We start from the raw sequence: 16,013 nt of genomic DNA, 5'->3' as shown, positions 1-16,013 counted from the left end.
TAAAATTCTAACATGAAGCCACAACTCAAGAAAGGTGCTGTGCTACTAAGGAGGTTACCGTGGTTATACTTGGGGGGAGGCGGCGGGGGGAGATAAAGTCATAGAGATGATGAAAACAGTGATGGTGACATGGTGTGATGGTGGGGTGATGATACAGGGTGTGTTTGGGGTTTACGTTGGAAATGAGAGAAGTACGTATAAGTGTTTTGGCAATTTTTGGAAACTCTGAACGCAGAAGTGCTTTCATGAAGTTAAAAATTGTAACTTTTACATTCAGCTTGATGGTAGTTGAGAAATTAGGTCAAAAATTTATTTCTTTTCTATCTATCCTACCCTTTATTTTCTTCTATAAAAAAATATAAGTAACTATATACTTTCACATGAGTTTTTTGGGTTCTTTGTTCCAATATTTTTTTTAATTAAGATCTTTTAAATTTGTTTCCATCACTAGTAAGATAAATATTTTAAATTTTATATTATTTTTAGTACTTTTTTATATTTTAATTTTTATATTTTTTACTGTATTTTTTTATTTATATGATAAATATTTTTTTTATTATTTTTTTAGTATTCTAACGATATATTTTTAGAATTTATACTACTTCCTAGTTAATGAGTTTTTTTTATCATTTATTATACCATTTTTTTATATGTATATTTTTTATGAAGTCTTTTTTTATTTTTATTTGGTTTTGTTCATATAATTTTTTATTTATTTTTATTGTATTTTTTCATTTATATGACATATTATTGATATAAATTTTTATTTTTATTAATTTTTATGGTATTTTATTATTTTTTGTTAATTTAAATTCTTTTTTTCTATCCTTTATTATATTTATGTTGTGTATAAAATTTTTTATTTTTTTATTTAATTTTATTCATATGAATTTTATTTCTCTTTTATTATAATTTTTTTGTTCATATGAAATATATTATTGATTTTATAAAATTTTTATTATGTCTTATTTGTATGATTTTTTTTCTACCTTATTATGTACTTTGTTTTTGTTTTGTATTAAATTTTTTATTTTTTATTCAGCTTTATAAAATTTGTAAATAAAATCTATTTAAATATCTAAAATAAAATGATAGGATAAGATAAAAATTTGTTTAAATTTTTCGGTAATTTTTCATCTAAAAATAATTTTAAATAGTATAATCTAAATAATATTTATTTAGTATAATCCATTTTAATATAAAAATTGTCAAACTTAATACAAATTTACTTTTCATTAAAATTAAATTTGTAAAATCAATTTTATGCAAACTCCCATTTATAAACTGTAATCCAAACACATCCACATAATTGTGGCTGTTAATAGTGGTGGTTGATCTATTGAAGGATGTGGTGACGATACTCGATAATGGTAAAAGTAGGGAGCATGGTATACGGTCACCACCCAAATAATAGAGTATGTATTTGCGTGCAGATGAAATCTATAATTAAGGAGGGAAAGGGGAGGGGGAACTGGAAAATAAGCGAATAAGTATTCGCAGTTAATTTCTTAGCTAGACAAGTATAAGAATCCTGGATTTGCAAAGCCACAATTGTTTTAAACTCTGCTCTTTTCTGGAATGTGAAATCCTTAAATACAATACACAATTGCATGCAATCCAATGTTTATTGCTTCAATAACGGTTATTTCAACATAATGCTCGGACCCATGATTTGCAAAACATGAAATAAATTTGACTATACAATGTGCAAGAAAGAATTTTATGTCTCTATCTTGAGAAGAGAATTGAGGGAAGTACTATTGAATCGCTGAGCAAATCCTCGAACAACAAGAACAATGACATCCCGAATGTGTCTGGAGTGCACCATCAAGTCTGCTTCGTTCTCACTGTCAACTACTATCTTTAGGCGATGTTGATCATTCCTGAAAAGCTCCACCTGATACATTTGATCAAACACAAGAAACGAAAGATACAATAATCAGGTAGTGATGGTTCTTCAAGGAAAATGAATTTCTATAGTTACCCAAACTTACATGAAAAGGAGGGGCGTAACTCCCACGGATTTCGGTAGTTGGAAAAGACGTTTTTGTGGCAGGCTTTACCACCTTGACTCTTTTTTTGTTTACTTCAAGGATTCGCCTCTCGTAAGTGCCTACTGTTGATATCTGAAAATGACACCAGAATTAAGTATTGTCCCAATGTAGCTTTATCAGAGATAAAAATGAATATAATACCTATGATTTAAAACAGAAACACCAGAATCAACCTACCTTTTTCGAATTCTGATCCTTGTCACACAAAACCTGTCAAAGATATCAAGTAATGAGCATAAGGACAGAAACTAAATAACCACAGGAGGGAAGAATAATATAAGAACACTTACTCAATTAAACACGGAAGGAAGCAAAAGAGAAAAAATTAAATCATTCTATCCGACAGAGTTGCTAAAGTTTGAGTTTAGTTTTGATGTAAGGATAGTGTAAAACATTTTGCGATCGTCCATTCACATCCATTCTTTTGGATAACCTTTCACGTAGTCAATATAAAAAGTAGTTATTTTTGCTGATACGACAATTTCTAATTGGATGTACGTGTAAAACTGCTTTACACTGACAGTGCATCAAAATTAAATTTGCTAAAATTTATGTATACTTGGACAATAAAGTTTTTACCCACAAAAATTACAAATTATCAAAGCTTCCTTCAAGCACTATATAACAGCATCAGAATTAAAACTTCGAATTTTGAAATGGCCTTCCCAAGTCAGTTTCATATTTTTTCTTCAACACTACGTTTTCAGAATATTTTTATGCCAATAAAATCAAACATAGATAGATATCCCACCTCAAACTTGACTGATCCAAGATCAAGATTCTGCTTCACTTCTCTAATAACATCAGGCTCTGCGAGTGCAAGGATAATCAGTCCCAGAGAACAATTTAACCAAAAAGAATTAGGAACATAGTTCTCCATAAACAAAACAGAAAGTGCAAAAGATGGTAGATAAAATATCAGATTGAAAGGTATGCACAAAAAAACCATCAGTTGGGTTTGCTAATAATATACAAGATAATACAGCAATTGTTTGCAAAGATCATCATCCACGAAACCGGTTTCCATATACCAGCTGTTATATCCAGCAACTAGATATTAATAAGAATATTAATACATGAATTAAACCTGAGGTTGCATCTGGGACATATTCAATCAGAAGTGGACTCATGCATCACAATCATACTTCCTAAGAATGGGATTCCAGAGGAATCAAATACTCATGCAAGATATGTTGGGAAAAAGTTGGTTTTCACAAGAGAGGTTAATACTCGTGCAAAGAAAAAATAGGGGTTTGATGGGGGTTAGGCATTTAAAGCGTTTTGCAAAATTTGATGAGCACATTTGAAATATTCGATAACATAAGCAAAGAAAATAATCTAACTGATTGCATTCACACTCTGAGATTGACAACTAACAAATCAGTTCAAATCATGGTGACCATATATGTATATGAGAAGATAATTTACTTACAGTAAGCCATCAGTAATTAGATAAACAATGTCAACTTACCAACTGCGATTGGCTCGGTGGATACAGAAATTGATTGTCCCTCTACTCCATCCTCTCTTACAGGAGTATAAATAGCCACCAACCTATAGCCAACATCATCAACATTAGCTTCATACATTCTGCTTGTTTCACCTGGAATCATCAGAAGAAAAGATTTCAAAGTATGAAATTTAGTCTCTATGGAAGATGTAAATCAATCACAATACCTCTCAAACCATTGAAACAAAAGAAAGATCAGTTTTGGGTAAGCTTGTAGATTTATACCAGGTATGGAGATTAGATCAGGACTTCCAACCATTGATCTAAGCCACTGAATTCTACTTTTTCCTTCCTTCCCACCATTATAAATGCCTCGAACAGCATAGAGATTGGTATGAAATCCCCTTCCCTCAATCTCCAACTTTTGGATTCTAGGAATCCCTATGAAATCACATATAATACTTATGAAGTCAGAAAGCACAGTAGAAGTCCATGAGAAACAATCATAAAAGAAACATAAAAGCAATAAAAACTATTTTTTCTCCTTCATTTCTTAGCAAAAGAAACACTGCTACACAAGGATGTATCCATTTACTTTAATGAACTTATAGGGAGTCCAAATAACATTAACTTTTCCTATCCACTTTATTATTCCTCTCCTGAATTTTATTTCCCATTAAATAACGGATATTTTTATCATTTAAGGCATCTCATGCACAAGCAAGACCGAACTAAATGGGATGAAAAGGTCTTTTTGTTGCCTTTTAGGGGTGTAAACTGAAAACGGAAAACTTGTATAGAATGTATATTGAATCAAAATAATTACCTGGTAATACAGGGGTGGTCTCAATGTACACCACATCACCTGTTCTTCCAAATACATCAGTTACGACACATTCACATTTCAACCGACGACCAATGTCCTCTAGTCGCACCTTATATGAGCAAGAACATTGATTGGGTAATGGATCATAGTCTCCCACTTCTGATGAACAAAACCTGCAGCATATTCATGAAATACACACGTCATGAACCTCAAACATTCACTCTGCCTCACACCCTTTACAATTGAAAAATATTTTACATGTCCCAAAAATGACTAGATCTCATTTGAGATAGCAAAATTAAATTTCTCATGATTATTAGGTTAAATCATTGGGAACAAGGGCATTATTACTTCATGGAGTAGCTGGGAGATGGTCCGTACTGGCTTCTCGACTTCAAATTGCTACATCTACTCCATAGTTTCCAGAATTTTAGGACTATTGACAATAATGCAAAGGCTTCACATGTTAGAGCCATTTATCTTTGCTAGATAACACTTTTAGCACATGGCACTATAGGCTGGGACATGCTTTACAAAAATGTATTTCTCGATGTATTAAAGAATTGAAAATTTTCATATATTAGGAAAACAGTTTCAGAAAATTAAGCATCATGTCTTAGCAACGATTATTGCCTTCTTCTCCCTCTACTATTACTTGTGAACATCCATTAGAATTAAATGTTAATATTTATTATATTTGCGGTCCAGACTTTTCTATCCAACAATAGATAGAGATACTAGATAGCATTCGTAGTGCATTCTCTAGATTCACTTGAGTGTACTACTGTACTTCCTAATACAAAAATCAGACAGTTCAAGCCATTTTGCAATTCAAAAGTATCTGATGAACTGCAGCATGGCACCAAAATAAAAGAAATCCAATTTGATTGGGCTGGGGATTTTAGAACTTTCCCAAATTTCACAGTAAAAGGGCACTCTCATAGACTTATTTGCCCTCACACTCATCGCAAGAATGATCTTGTTGAGCAAAAACATCGCCACATAACAGAAACTGCAGTGACATTACTAGCTCATGCCTTTTGCGATGAGGCAGTGACCACTGCCACTCACAATCAACAAAATCCCAATTTAAAACTCTTTTCCACAAGAACTTGGATTACACTCAATTCAAGGGGTTTGGGTGTTCGTGTTTTCCATTCCTAAGATCTCCCAACAAACACAACTTTGATTTTCACTCATCTTAATGCATATTTTGTTCTGATAAAAAAAAAAGAAACTTCTTTAAGATGAAAAGGATAATAAAGGTTCCACTATACAAAAGCAAAACAAAAGATTTATCTATAAAACATAGATTTCCAATCTCTTCTCAACATGTCAAACAGGGAACATCCCCTATAAAGCTCATGAGCTTTACACCAAACAGATGCTAGGCTTCAAATTCAATCTCATAAAACATGCTTGTTAGAAAACCTGTAATTGAGGATGCCTGCATTATGCTCCAACCGAATAGTCCAAATAGTGGTGAAAACAGCACAGAGCCACAACTTTTTATTACCAAATGCAACAAAAAGCTAGTCAACAGAAATTGGTCATGTGTTGCGGGGCACATCCAACATTAATTAAAGATTCTCAACAAATTGTTCCATAAGAAAACAGCCATCAGGCTATGCAAAACCAGATGAGAGTTTGACTCTGAATTTGCCTTGCACACAACGCACAAATCAGGGAGAGTCTTACGAGAATATCGAACTGGCAATTAGTCATTGGTACTAATTCTGTTAAGCACTGCCGTCCAATCAAAAGATTTGACTTTAGACTTTAGAGCGAGCTTCTATTTCCAAATGGTTTATCTAGATGGAAGTTGTGTTGCAGGAATAAGTAAGAAATCGGAAGAACGATTTACAACTAAAACTACCGGAGGAGTCAAGAGACCATATCCTTTTGTCAAGGTTAGAAGACAAAGAAAAGCCATCAAGGAGAAATAACAGAATCAAAAGTTCAGAGGATTCCCTATCATTAAGGTCACAAAAAAAAAAAAATGGAAGTCACCAAAGGAAGAGGAACCCTATGTAATCTAAAATGACCGAATGGGAGAATTATAAAAGAACGATAGACGATATAGAAGAGAAAAGGATATCCTGGGAATAGGCATTGTGAAGAGAACTTAGCCTTTCCTTAATACACATTTAGATATTCCTCATCTCATGAGCTAGCTTCTGAGTTTCAATTAGAACCAATAAATTCTAACAGTATAAGAATATGATCGAGATTGACTTATGACGGTATGAAAGACTATCCTGTATTTGATAGTGGTGACTTGCAACTGCACAATTAGGTTTTGTTTGCATAAACAATTATAAGAACTAGTCAACAAAGTAGAGGTTGTTAAATAAAAGCTTATGTCACTACTCCAGTCAAACAAGCTGAAAGCTTTCAGATAGGCAATTTGAAACTAATAGAATGATCTGAGTAAAGGAGTTAGAAGAATCTAGAAGCTGTTACCGCAGTTATAGGAGTTGCCGGCTAGGATAGGTTCCTCCCTAACAAGCTTAAGATTGTGAAGACCTTCCTGCCCCTATGATCAAGTATGCTGAACACTCTCCTCATCTATGTATAAATACTGGTTCATCACTCTGATTTGAAACAGATTCTCATTTCTACAATTCTCGGCTTCTCTCTCTTCTCTCTCTACTTTTGCTTCTCTGAAACTCTATTAGAAACTCAACAGAGTGGAATTTTAGTAATTTATTAAAAATTATATAAACCAAAGCTAATTTTAGCTTTTCCAAAAGCTTATATTCATATTCAATTCCGTACTAGATGAAAGCCACAAATAGACTCAAATAAATCCTAGATGAAAAAATGTAGAAAAAAGAACTATGGAATTTAAATTTCAAACTGGCAAAATATACAATCGTACATATACTAAGTGAAAAATATTAGCATATTGCCAATTTGGATTATAGCAACATACCATTGGTATCTTATCTCTTTTTTGTACTTGTTCCAAACATGTTGCTGAGCCTCACTGTTTGGAATCACTTCCACTGCTGTAAGTACATCACCTTCAACTGCCTTTCCAGTGAGAGCAAGCATCTCCACATATGGCAACTCTAAAAGACAATAAAGAAACCACATTTAATTTCCAAGATTGGTAACGTTGAGATCTGGACGAACAGAGTTCTTTTACCATTAGTAAAGCACATGCTTCAGCACCAAATAACTACCTGGGAGTACAATGTCAGTTGGGTTCGATAACCTGAGTTCTCCCACAACCAAATCAGAGCGAACTGGCGTGTATCTGAATAACCAATAATAATGGGAATAAATATCAATTATCAACATAATATGTTATCTCATAGAAATTCTAGGTTTAATTAGTAAAAGGCAAATAATGGTCGGAATAATATGACATTATCTAGATTTGGTGTATAATGATGTGACACAATACTAACTTAATCAGCACATATATCTATTATCCATTATGTATTGCATATATAATGGGGATTCTCCTTTATTGGTTTTCCTGTAAAATATCCTTTTTCATAAATTAATTATTCCTCCCTTAAAGGAAATAACATAAATAATTTTTCCATGTTTAGGAATTGAATCTAGGATCACTGTTAATGGGACTGACATACCTTCTATCTTGACCAATCCCATGTTAGTTACTATTTTCAGACATTATTTCGTTAAATAAAATAAATAACCAAAAAAAGTGTATTAATAGGCATGTTCCACTGGTCTTACTAATTAGGTTGATAGACAAAGATCCAATGTGCATGCTGAGAAAAATAACTAGCTTAAACAGCAATGCATATCAATATTGTTCATGCTATCAAATTAGAGACCCAAAACCAAGTGTCTTAGAGTTCAATCCTTGCCAACCCTAATGTTCAAATAAAAGGTTAAACTACAAGGTAGGGCTCACTGCATTGTCATTGCATGAGAAAGCATGATACAAAAACAATATTACAATACCTACACCTTCCCAAAGATTTTAAACTTCTGGGAGAGATGGGCAATTGCATAGAATAAGTACTATTGTATTATGAGTCCAAGCCCAAGATCACAAATAGAATAAGACTATTAAACTTAATTACATAAGGAAACATGAAAATCAGGAAAGAACAATTAAGATTGCTGCCAAAATTCAATTAAATTAATACATCTACGGATATTTGAGGATATTGACAACTAATAATAAAGACATGCAAAGATAATCCTAAGATGGACAGAGCATAAATTAAAGATTAATTAGTTATACAGTTAACTTTAAACAATATAGCTAACAAATGACTAGTGCAATAAACTGTTAGATTGCATATACAACACAACTATGCCCCAGCTGTCATGTTTGACAGTATATAACTGTTTCTTGTCTGAGCTTTCATTATAGAACGTGTTTTGGATCAGAAAAGCACCATGTTACATCCTTTGTCAAAATATATTGCCTATTGAATTTACAATGTCACCAAAAAGAATAAAAAGATTAAAAAAGAAATTACATTCAACAAGGCCCAACTTCCTCTAGACACTAAAGTTAAAATGGACTCCTATTCACCAATGCGCAGCCTCAACAAGCATCAATGCATTGTCCGGAACACCATCTAAATCAGTTCTTGCAAATGCTAAAGAAACATAAATTAAACCGTATTAACTAATAAATGTTGTCAATTAAAATTTAAAAAAAAAAATTCAAAAACGTTTATCCAGATCATGTAACAACACTCACGACTGAGTACATTAAACTGGTCTTAACTCTAATTCTCCACATTTTAAGCAACTATGATTCACTTATCTCTTTCACAATTCCAAGCTGAACATCAAAGAAACTTACATCTATCATGACATCACACACTATCATTATGGTAAAACATGAAAAGCATGATAGTAATATAGAGTAATTACCCAAACAATATACGACAACTGTAATCTGAATCAGTAACTTTGTAAGTTTTAGAATTTGCCCCTTCAATTAGTTCGATGGTTCCTTCATTATTTTCTCTATACCAGCTAAAGAGGCTTTCTCCTTCATATCCACCAAAATATACACCATCCCCAGAATAAATTCCCGAAGATAACTCTATCAGCCGGACATTAGAAACTATGGGAGGAGCTGCAAATTATCATGAGAATAAGACAAGAAAAGTTGCAAACACCAAACATGTCAGAGGTTAATAAAGCAAAAAAGGCTAAAGAAACAAATAAAAGCATAATCACACTCATCACAGGCACAAATGATACTATATAGAGTGAGCTTTCTAGATAACAGCACAGAATCCACATCAAAAGCATTTTCAAACCATGTGAAGAGATGATGTAATCAAACATAATTAAGAAAGAACATTCAACGATGTACTGCAGAGATACCTGGAGAAACTGGAGAACTGCACAATGAAATCAAGGGCTCTCCACATTTGCCGTCAGCACGAGTAGGCACCCAATACAAGGCCAGGTAAGATTCAACATCTATAAGTGATGGCGTATATGTTCTGCCATGACAAGGAAAATAATCACAATCCTAATTTTCAATACATATAAACCTTCATAGAGAAAAACACAGCAGAATATCCTGGTACTCACAGGTCTCTCCCGCATATTACGACATCAGAAGCATTTGATATATCCAGTAGGGCAGATCCTTCAAGCTTATTTTTTGTCCGATACCAAATGTATTCCCCAGCTCCTTCATGTCCACCAAAATACTTTTTAATCGGGACAAGCTCTGTGCCTTCACAACAGTTGGGAACTATGAGTTCGATACCCATAGGATCAGCTGTGCACAGAAGATAAAAAACGAATGACACTAAGGCACATATAATGGAACTTGAAAGAATAACATAGAAACAGAGCACAATGACAAGAAGCAACATCCAAGAGGGTGAAGATGAAAATTCAGTTCAGAATTTTTATGCAAGCATCAACAGTGTATACATATCTCCATGCATACATATATTTAAACCGTCAACTAATTCATTGATAGGAATAGGGGTTCAGAAATGCTCAATTTTTGCAAAGAACAAATCATTCTTGTAACCATGTATCAACTGAACTAAATCTATATTATCAACTATTTAAAGCAAGGTTAAAGCAATTAATGTTACTGGCATCTCCCGTTTTATATTAGCTCCACATAAAAAACTAGGGCCAGCAAAAATCCATCCATTGTCGAATTCAAGACCACCTTACCAGGAGAAATTACATCAGACACTATGCGCTTTGGGCTCCCTTTGATTCCATCTTTTCGCACAGGGTTGTATAATAATTCAATGCACACACCAATGTCCTCAAGTGTCAAATCCAAAAAATCTGCTAATTATTAATATCATTTATTTTGATATAGTGAGTATATAAAACAAATACCTACCCAAGGAACAATAACTACACAAACTCACCACAGCAACTAATTTTCTCACGTAGACCATTCTCTTTCACCCTAAACCACTCATTAGTGCATTCTCCTCTCTCCCTAAAAAGCATGCAATAAATTTCATGTCAGGATAAACAAGGATAAAAAACTTCGAAAATAGACATACGAAGCTATAAACAAAACAGTGGACCACAAAAGCCTTACCCTCCACTATAAACCGCATTAAATTTCAAGCACTTCCCTTCCATAAATGATCCAAGGAATTCCAGAGAATGACATTTTGGAATACCTGAATTGCAAGAGAATATAAAACAAAAATGCAATTGCATCCTTAAAAAAAATTTAAAAAATCATCTATGTATTGATAGCACACTAAAGAATTAGTGTTAGATACCAGGTATTATTGGTCCAATTTGTTCAGAAACAACCATGGGACCGCGTGCCCAATCGCAGCGGACAGGCTCACATGAAACAGAAATAAAGAAGCCAATGTCGTAAAGTGAGGGTGTATATGATTCCATGGTGGCACCCATTATTTCACTTTGTGTGCCATCAGAGCTGGTCTGTATAGAACCAAAATCAATATGTTGGTCAGTCCAGTGTCTAACTGAACAAAATACAGCAACATTATAGTATATGATCATTAAGATCTTGGTCCTGTTTTTTCACAATAGAATAGATATGTTTACTTCGCCTATTTTTCATGTTAAATCGTATGTTCAAGGTTTCTACACTATATATGTAAGGGAAACTACAACGTCCATAATATTGGCAAATACTTTGCATTCACTTTTATGTTACAATGTTGGTGCTTCAGGGAGAACTCTCCGTTTAGACCATTAGCAGCAAGAGGAAGAATTGAAAGGAAAATGTTTCTTGAATGAGGAAACCTTCACCATCTGTTACGTCAAGAAACCTAAGGTTACAATGTGTATACTATCTCTCTGAGGGATTTTAGAGCTTGTGACTCTCCAAAAGACTGCAAATGAAAGTATTTATTTCTTTCCACTTTATTCTTTCTTATTATATCTAATCAGTAACTAACATTTTGTAACTAAGTAATTAACTAAATCCTAAAAAAGATACCCTATCACTGCTCCCCCTCCCTAAACAAAAAAGACATCAATCTTATCCTCAAATATGTGAACTTATAACTAGATATTTACAAAACAGTTATTCTTGAATCCCAAATTTTAAAAACCAATTCCTCTTGCTTCTTCATCCAAAAGTCCCACTCCAAGGCTCTATATTTAATCTCTCTTAACAAAGCCCGTGATATGGAACCAATGTTGGCTCCACCACTGTTTGTGCAAAGTGCCATCACTGCTAGTGGGTACTGCTCAGATATCTGTATTGGAACCAGGAGTCACAGATTCTCTCAAAACTCACAAATCCGCTGGATTTCTGCCCAAGATTGGCCACCCATTGTCCACTTGCATGCAAAAGGGAAGTGTAAGAAGCAAAATCATTCATATGCCTTCACCTAATAGCATAACCCGTTGAAAATATTATATTAATCAATTTATATTTCCCAGGGCCACATCATGTGAGCCCTCGTGGCAAGCTTGGTCAACGCACATGTGGACATGCCCACATTATCTTGTACTGAAAGCTAGTGATGGTTCGTGACATGATCCAACAACCAAAATCAAAAGTAACAACACAAAATGAAAGAAAAATGACCAAAGATCCACAATTTTACCAGAAACCAGCAGCAGCAGCAAGTTCACTAATTTCCGTATTAATAAAAGTATTTGAATGTAATATCTAGGAGGAAATATATTTTGAAGAAACCTGATAAATTTGCAATATAGGATGTAAGATTTTGGTTTTACAAAAGTTTCAAATATGATTGAACACTTCAAACTAAAAAATTTGAAAAAAGTACCCTAAACCAGCGGTATGTTGAATCACCCTCTTCACCACCCCAATACTTCTTTTCAACGTTTAGCATTGTTCCTTCAACAGCATTTCCAATTATGCATAAAGAAAGTAGTCTTGGGCTTCCTGATCAACAACAAACAACCTCACTATAAGAATCAAAATATAGAGCAAGCAAATCAATCTCCAGACACAGCAGAAAGCAAAATAAACAATGTAAGTCAAGCATAACATTGTTGAACACTTACAATGATGTTGGTGAAAAAAGCACCAACACTTCGCTATTGTTGGTCGATTCAGCATAATATTTAGTCATGTATAATTTCCCCACAATAAAACTTTAATCTCATTTTGAATGAAATGTTAAACACAATACAGACCTTGTAGAAGAGATCTTTTGGTTGGGTTAAAAGCTACTTGTGTAAGGTTCCAGCTAACAGTTTCCTTCTTGGAAAGAATGATAATAATATTGGAAACCTGGTGTTTGATTAAGGGTTTTGAGGTTATTTCCAAAGCCTCTGTTAACAGTTTGGCAATAATCTTGTTTCCAGAAACCAAAGCTAACCATAGGTTTCAAATTTCATGACTTAGTTTGTGGTTTTGTTGTTTTGCAATTTCCAGCGATTTGTTGTTTTACAAAATTGACCGAAAGAATCAAATATCAAGTAGTATAAACAATCATTCCATACCATTTATAGAAATTCCCCATACAAAAACTACAGTTCATGCAATAAAAACAAAAATAGATTATCTAAAAACCTCATTTTCAAGTAAAATATCAAAATTAAAATATGTCTAACAATCTATTTCATAAATATCAAATATACAGATATCTAAACTATAACCAATTAATTTACTTTATTACAAGCACTTTTTTGTATAATTGCTTTAATGAAAATTATATAAAATAGAAATCAAATGCTTGCTTAAAAAACTCAATAGTTCCATGTCATTACTAAAAGATGTCTAAATTTCACAAAAATAAACCAACTTCTTCATTTATTCTCCCATATAGATCCATAAAGATGTTACCAGGGCGAATACGCTCCTGTCCCATGCAAATTCGTAGGTCACCCACAACACCATCATCACGAACTGGAGTACACTGGAATGAAATGAATTTTCCAATTGCTTCTTTAGTAATACAATACTGCAAACCTGTAACACCTGGTATCGACGAACCCACATCACCTTCAACCTGCTCATTCCAAAAGATATTTTATATTGAGAACGAAGGTATAGATATAGATAGACTGTTCTCGCTCAGAGAGAGAGATGAAAAGGTGTTCTGTTATTCTGTTGAGTGTGAGTTATAGAGAAATCATTTAACCTATGTTTGGAAGAGAGACTGAGATTGAGACACAGAGACTAGGAGACAGAAACTGAAACTAAATTAAGTTTCTGTATTATGTTTAGTGTAAAATATACAGGACTAAGTTATGTCTTAGTATTCTATTTGGTGCAAAATAAATATGGATATAAAATAAGAATATTTACTAAAATATCCTTAGTTATTAATGAAAATGTTGTTAAAATTTCAATCTCCGTCACCAGATATTTCAGTCTCTTATGTCTCCACTTTCTGGAGGTACTGAAACAACTGAAATTTTGTGTCCCGAGACTGAAATTTTAGTTCATCTCTGGCCATCAAACATAATATTGAGTCCCAGTCCTCCAGTCTCAGTTCCAATCTTTGGAAACAAACACTACCTTATAGAAATGGGGGCTTGCAAAGCAAGATATACTAAACAGTCCTGGGCAGTTGTTAACATAATAATAGAATTTTACTTATAATCTTATTCACGATAGCATTTTTTTCTATCAAAACAAAAATACAAGTTGTCTAATATTATCACTTGATTCAAGGAAGAATGCTGTGAGTTTTTACGTTAGCAATCTATTTTGTTAAATGAAGCTCAGCATGTTGTAACTATGACAGGATTGCATACCTCATGAAGATACCAATTATATATACTTTTCCCTTCATGACCTCCAACATATCCATATGAAGCTGTCAATATTCCACCTTCACTATAATCTCCAATAATAGACAAGAAATTCAAGCTTGGAGGTAGAGCTGTGAAAATTGTAGGAAGTTGTAAGATATAAGCTGGTTTAATTTTCAAGTAGAGATGATATTCTAGGAAATACATTATATGAAACATATGGTATTTATATTCTTGATAGTTTATGACAGAACAAAAACAAAGGAGGAGGGATAAGGGATGTAGAAACTCACTCTCAACTGCTCTATCAGATATTACAAATGCTGGTTCACCATAATCACCATCAGGAGTCATTGGTGTATATTTTGCAACAATGTAACAGCCAACAGCTCCAAGTGGTATGCGGAATGCCTGAACCAGTCAAAATCCAACAAGGAATTACAATGATATTATGCGTAAAAAAATCACACCTTGCTTTTCACGAATCATTATGTAATGATATAAAGCACAAAACAACTCACCTTTGCTATTTTGGAAGAACTTAAGGCCTCAAGACTGTTTTCATCCAAAGTTGAAGAATATGTCTTAAACCACTGAACTCTGCTAGATCCTTCAGTTCCTCCAGTAACAATACCAGTTGCAGTTACCTTGCTATTCTCTCGTAGGTCACCAATTATTTTGACATTGGTTACTTTTGGTGGTGCTGAAATTCAGATAGAAGCATCACAAGAAAAATCAAAGATAATATGTTGATTGTTAATGTGATTAGCAGCATTTGGTAAAAGAATCATCATCTTCAGATATCTCACATATTACTAGAAGAACTGAGAAGAATTACATACATTGGTTCACATATATGCAACAATAAAGCATTTAAAAGAATAAAAAATGCTTAATCAATGGTTACTTTTAAATTTGTAAGTATTCATAAATTTATACATATTTACATGCATTGCTGTTAGGATGCCTAATCCTCTACTCAACTCTTTTTTTTCTCTTCAATATAAATTCCTTTTGATATTAAACTGCAAACTTCGGCAAATAAAAAACAAATTTTATTTTCAAAACGCATAGGGTAAAAGTTAGAACCATTTCCCGGAACATTACACACTTGGGGGTGATCAATTAAAAGAATGAAAAGGGGCAGAAAAAGTTACTATAGAATCCTTTGTGAAACCTAACCATGCAATACACAGATCAAAAGATAACTAACTCCATCCCCTCATGGAATAACCTCCTATAATATTGTCCTTGAAGAAAACAGTCAAAATCCGATCCAATCCACCCAAAAGCTCAATTTATCGGCAGGTGGGTGACCACATGCGTGCAGGGTTGGACAGGGTTGAGGAATGTTTGATATCTCCAATCTAAATAGATGGGCCCACAAATGGTTGTGTGAGCGTGTGTGCGTGTGTGTGTGTTTGTATGTGTGTGTGAACAATAAGAAATGACCAAATCATTTCAAAGTTAAATGGCACTGGCTACTGTTAAGAGTATATCCAATAATGGTGAAGCAGAAAAC

General features: G+C 33.4%; 1 protein-coding gene across 3 annotated transcripts in view; it reads right to left on the bottom strand.

Annotated features, from left to right (window-relative positions):
• Positions 1 to 1,551: 1,551 nt before the first annotated feature.
• LOC107479483 (187-kDa microtubule-associated protein AIR9) overlaps positions 1,552 to 16,013 on the bottom strand; it is a 32,952-nt gene continuing 18,490 nt past the window's right edge. The window contains exons 16-36 of one of the 3 annotated variants that reach the window (XM_021138492.2): positions 15,013 to 15,194; positions 14,785 to 14,902; positions 14,495 to 14,622; positions 13,578 to 13,743; positions 12,553 to 12,671; positions 11,059 to 11,227; positions 10,869 to 10,953; positions 10,690 to 10,763; positions 10,484 to 10,606; positions 9,878 to 10,070; positions 9,665 to 9,786; positions 9,203 to 9,410; positions 7,519 to 7,592; positions 7,266 to 7,404; positions 4,331 to 4,503; positions 3,790 to 3,945; positions 3,526 to 3,657; positions 2,806 to 2,864; positions 2,232 to 2,264; positions 1,995 to 2,126; positions 1,552 to 1,897 (exon numbers count right to left, since the gene is read on the bottom strand). In XM_021138492.2, coding sequence (XP_020994151.1) covers positions 1,721 to 1,897; positions 1,995 to 2,126; positions 2,232 to 2,264; positions 2,806 to 2,864; positions 3,526 to 3,657; positions 3,790 to 3,945; positions 4,331 to 4,503; positions 7,266 to 7,404; positions 7,519 to 7,592; positions 9,203 to 9,410; positions 9,665 to 9,786; positions 9,878 to 10,070; positions 10,484 to 10,606; positions 10,690 to 10,763; positions 10,869 to 10,953; positions 11,059 to 11,227; positions 12,553 to 12,671; positions 13,578 to 13,743; positions 14,495 to 14,622; positions 14,785 to 14,902; positions 15,013 to 15,194 — 2,762 coding nt within the window. In that variant the 3' untranslated portion in view covers positions 1,552 to 1,720. Of the gene's footprint in view, positions 1,898 to 1,994; positions 2,127 to 2,231; positions 2,265 to 2,805; positions 2,865 to 3,525; positions 3,658 to 3,789; positions 3,946 to 4,330; positions 4,504 to 6,793; positions 7,002 to 7,265; positions 7,405 to 7,518; positions 7,593 to 9,202; positions 9,411 to 9,664; positions 9,787 to 9,877; positions 10,071 to 10,483; positions 10,607 to 10,689; positions 10,764 to 10,868; positions 10,954 to 11,058; positions 11,228 to 12,552; positions 12,672 to 13,577; positions 13,744 to 14,494; positions 14,623 to 14,784; positions 14,903 to 15,012; positions 15,195 to 16,013 lie in introns of those variants that run through there. The other 2 variants (XM_052258639.1, XR_002372397.2) reach the window with 2 other exon arrangements.

The sequence above is a fragment of the Arachis duranensis genome, chromosome 3 (assembly GCF_000817695.3).
Source record: "Arachis duranensis cultivar V14167 chromosome 3, aradu.V14167.gnm2.J7QH, whole genome shotgun sequence".
NCBI lineage: Eukaryota > Viridiplantae > Streptophyta > Magnoliopsida > Fabales > Fabaceae > Arachis > Arachis duranensis.
Note: the sequence above shows the minus strand (reverse complement) of the source record. Positions and strands in the feature narration are given on the sequence as shown.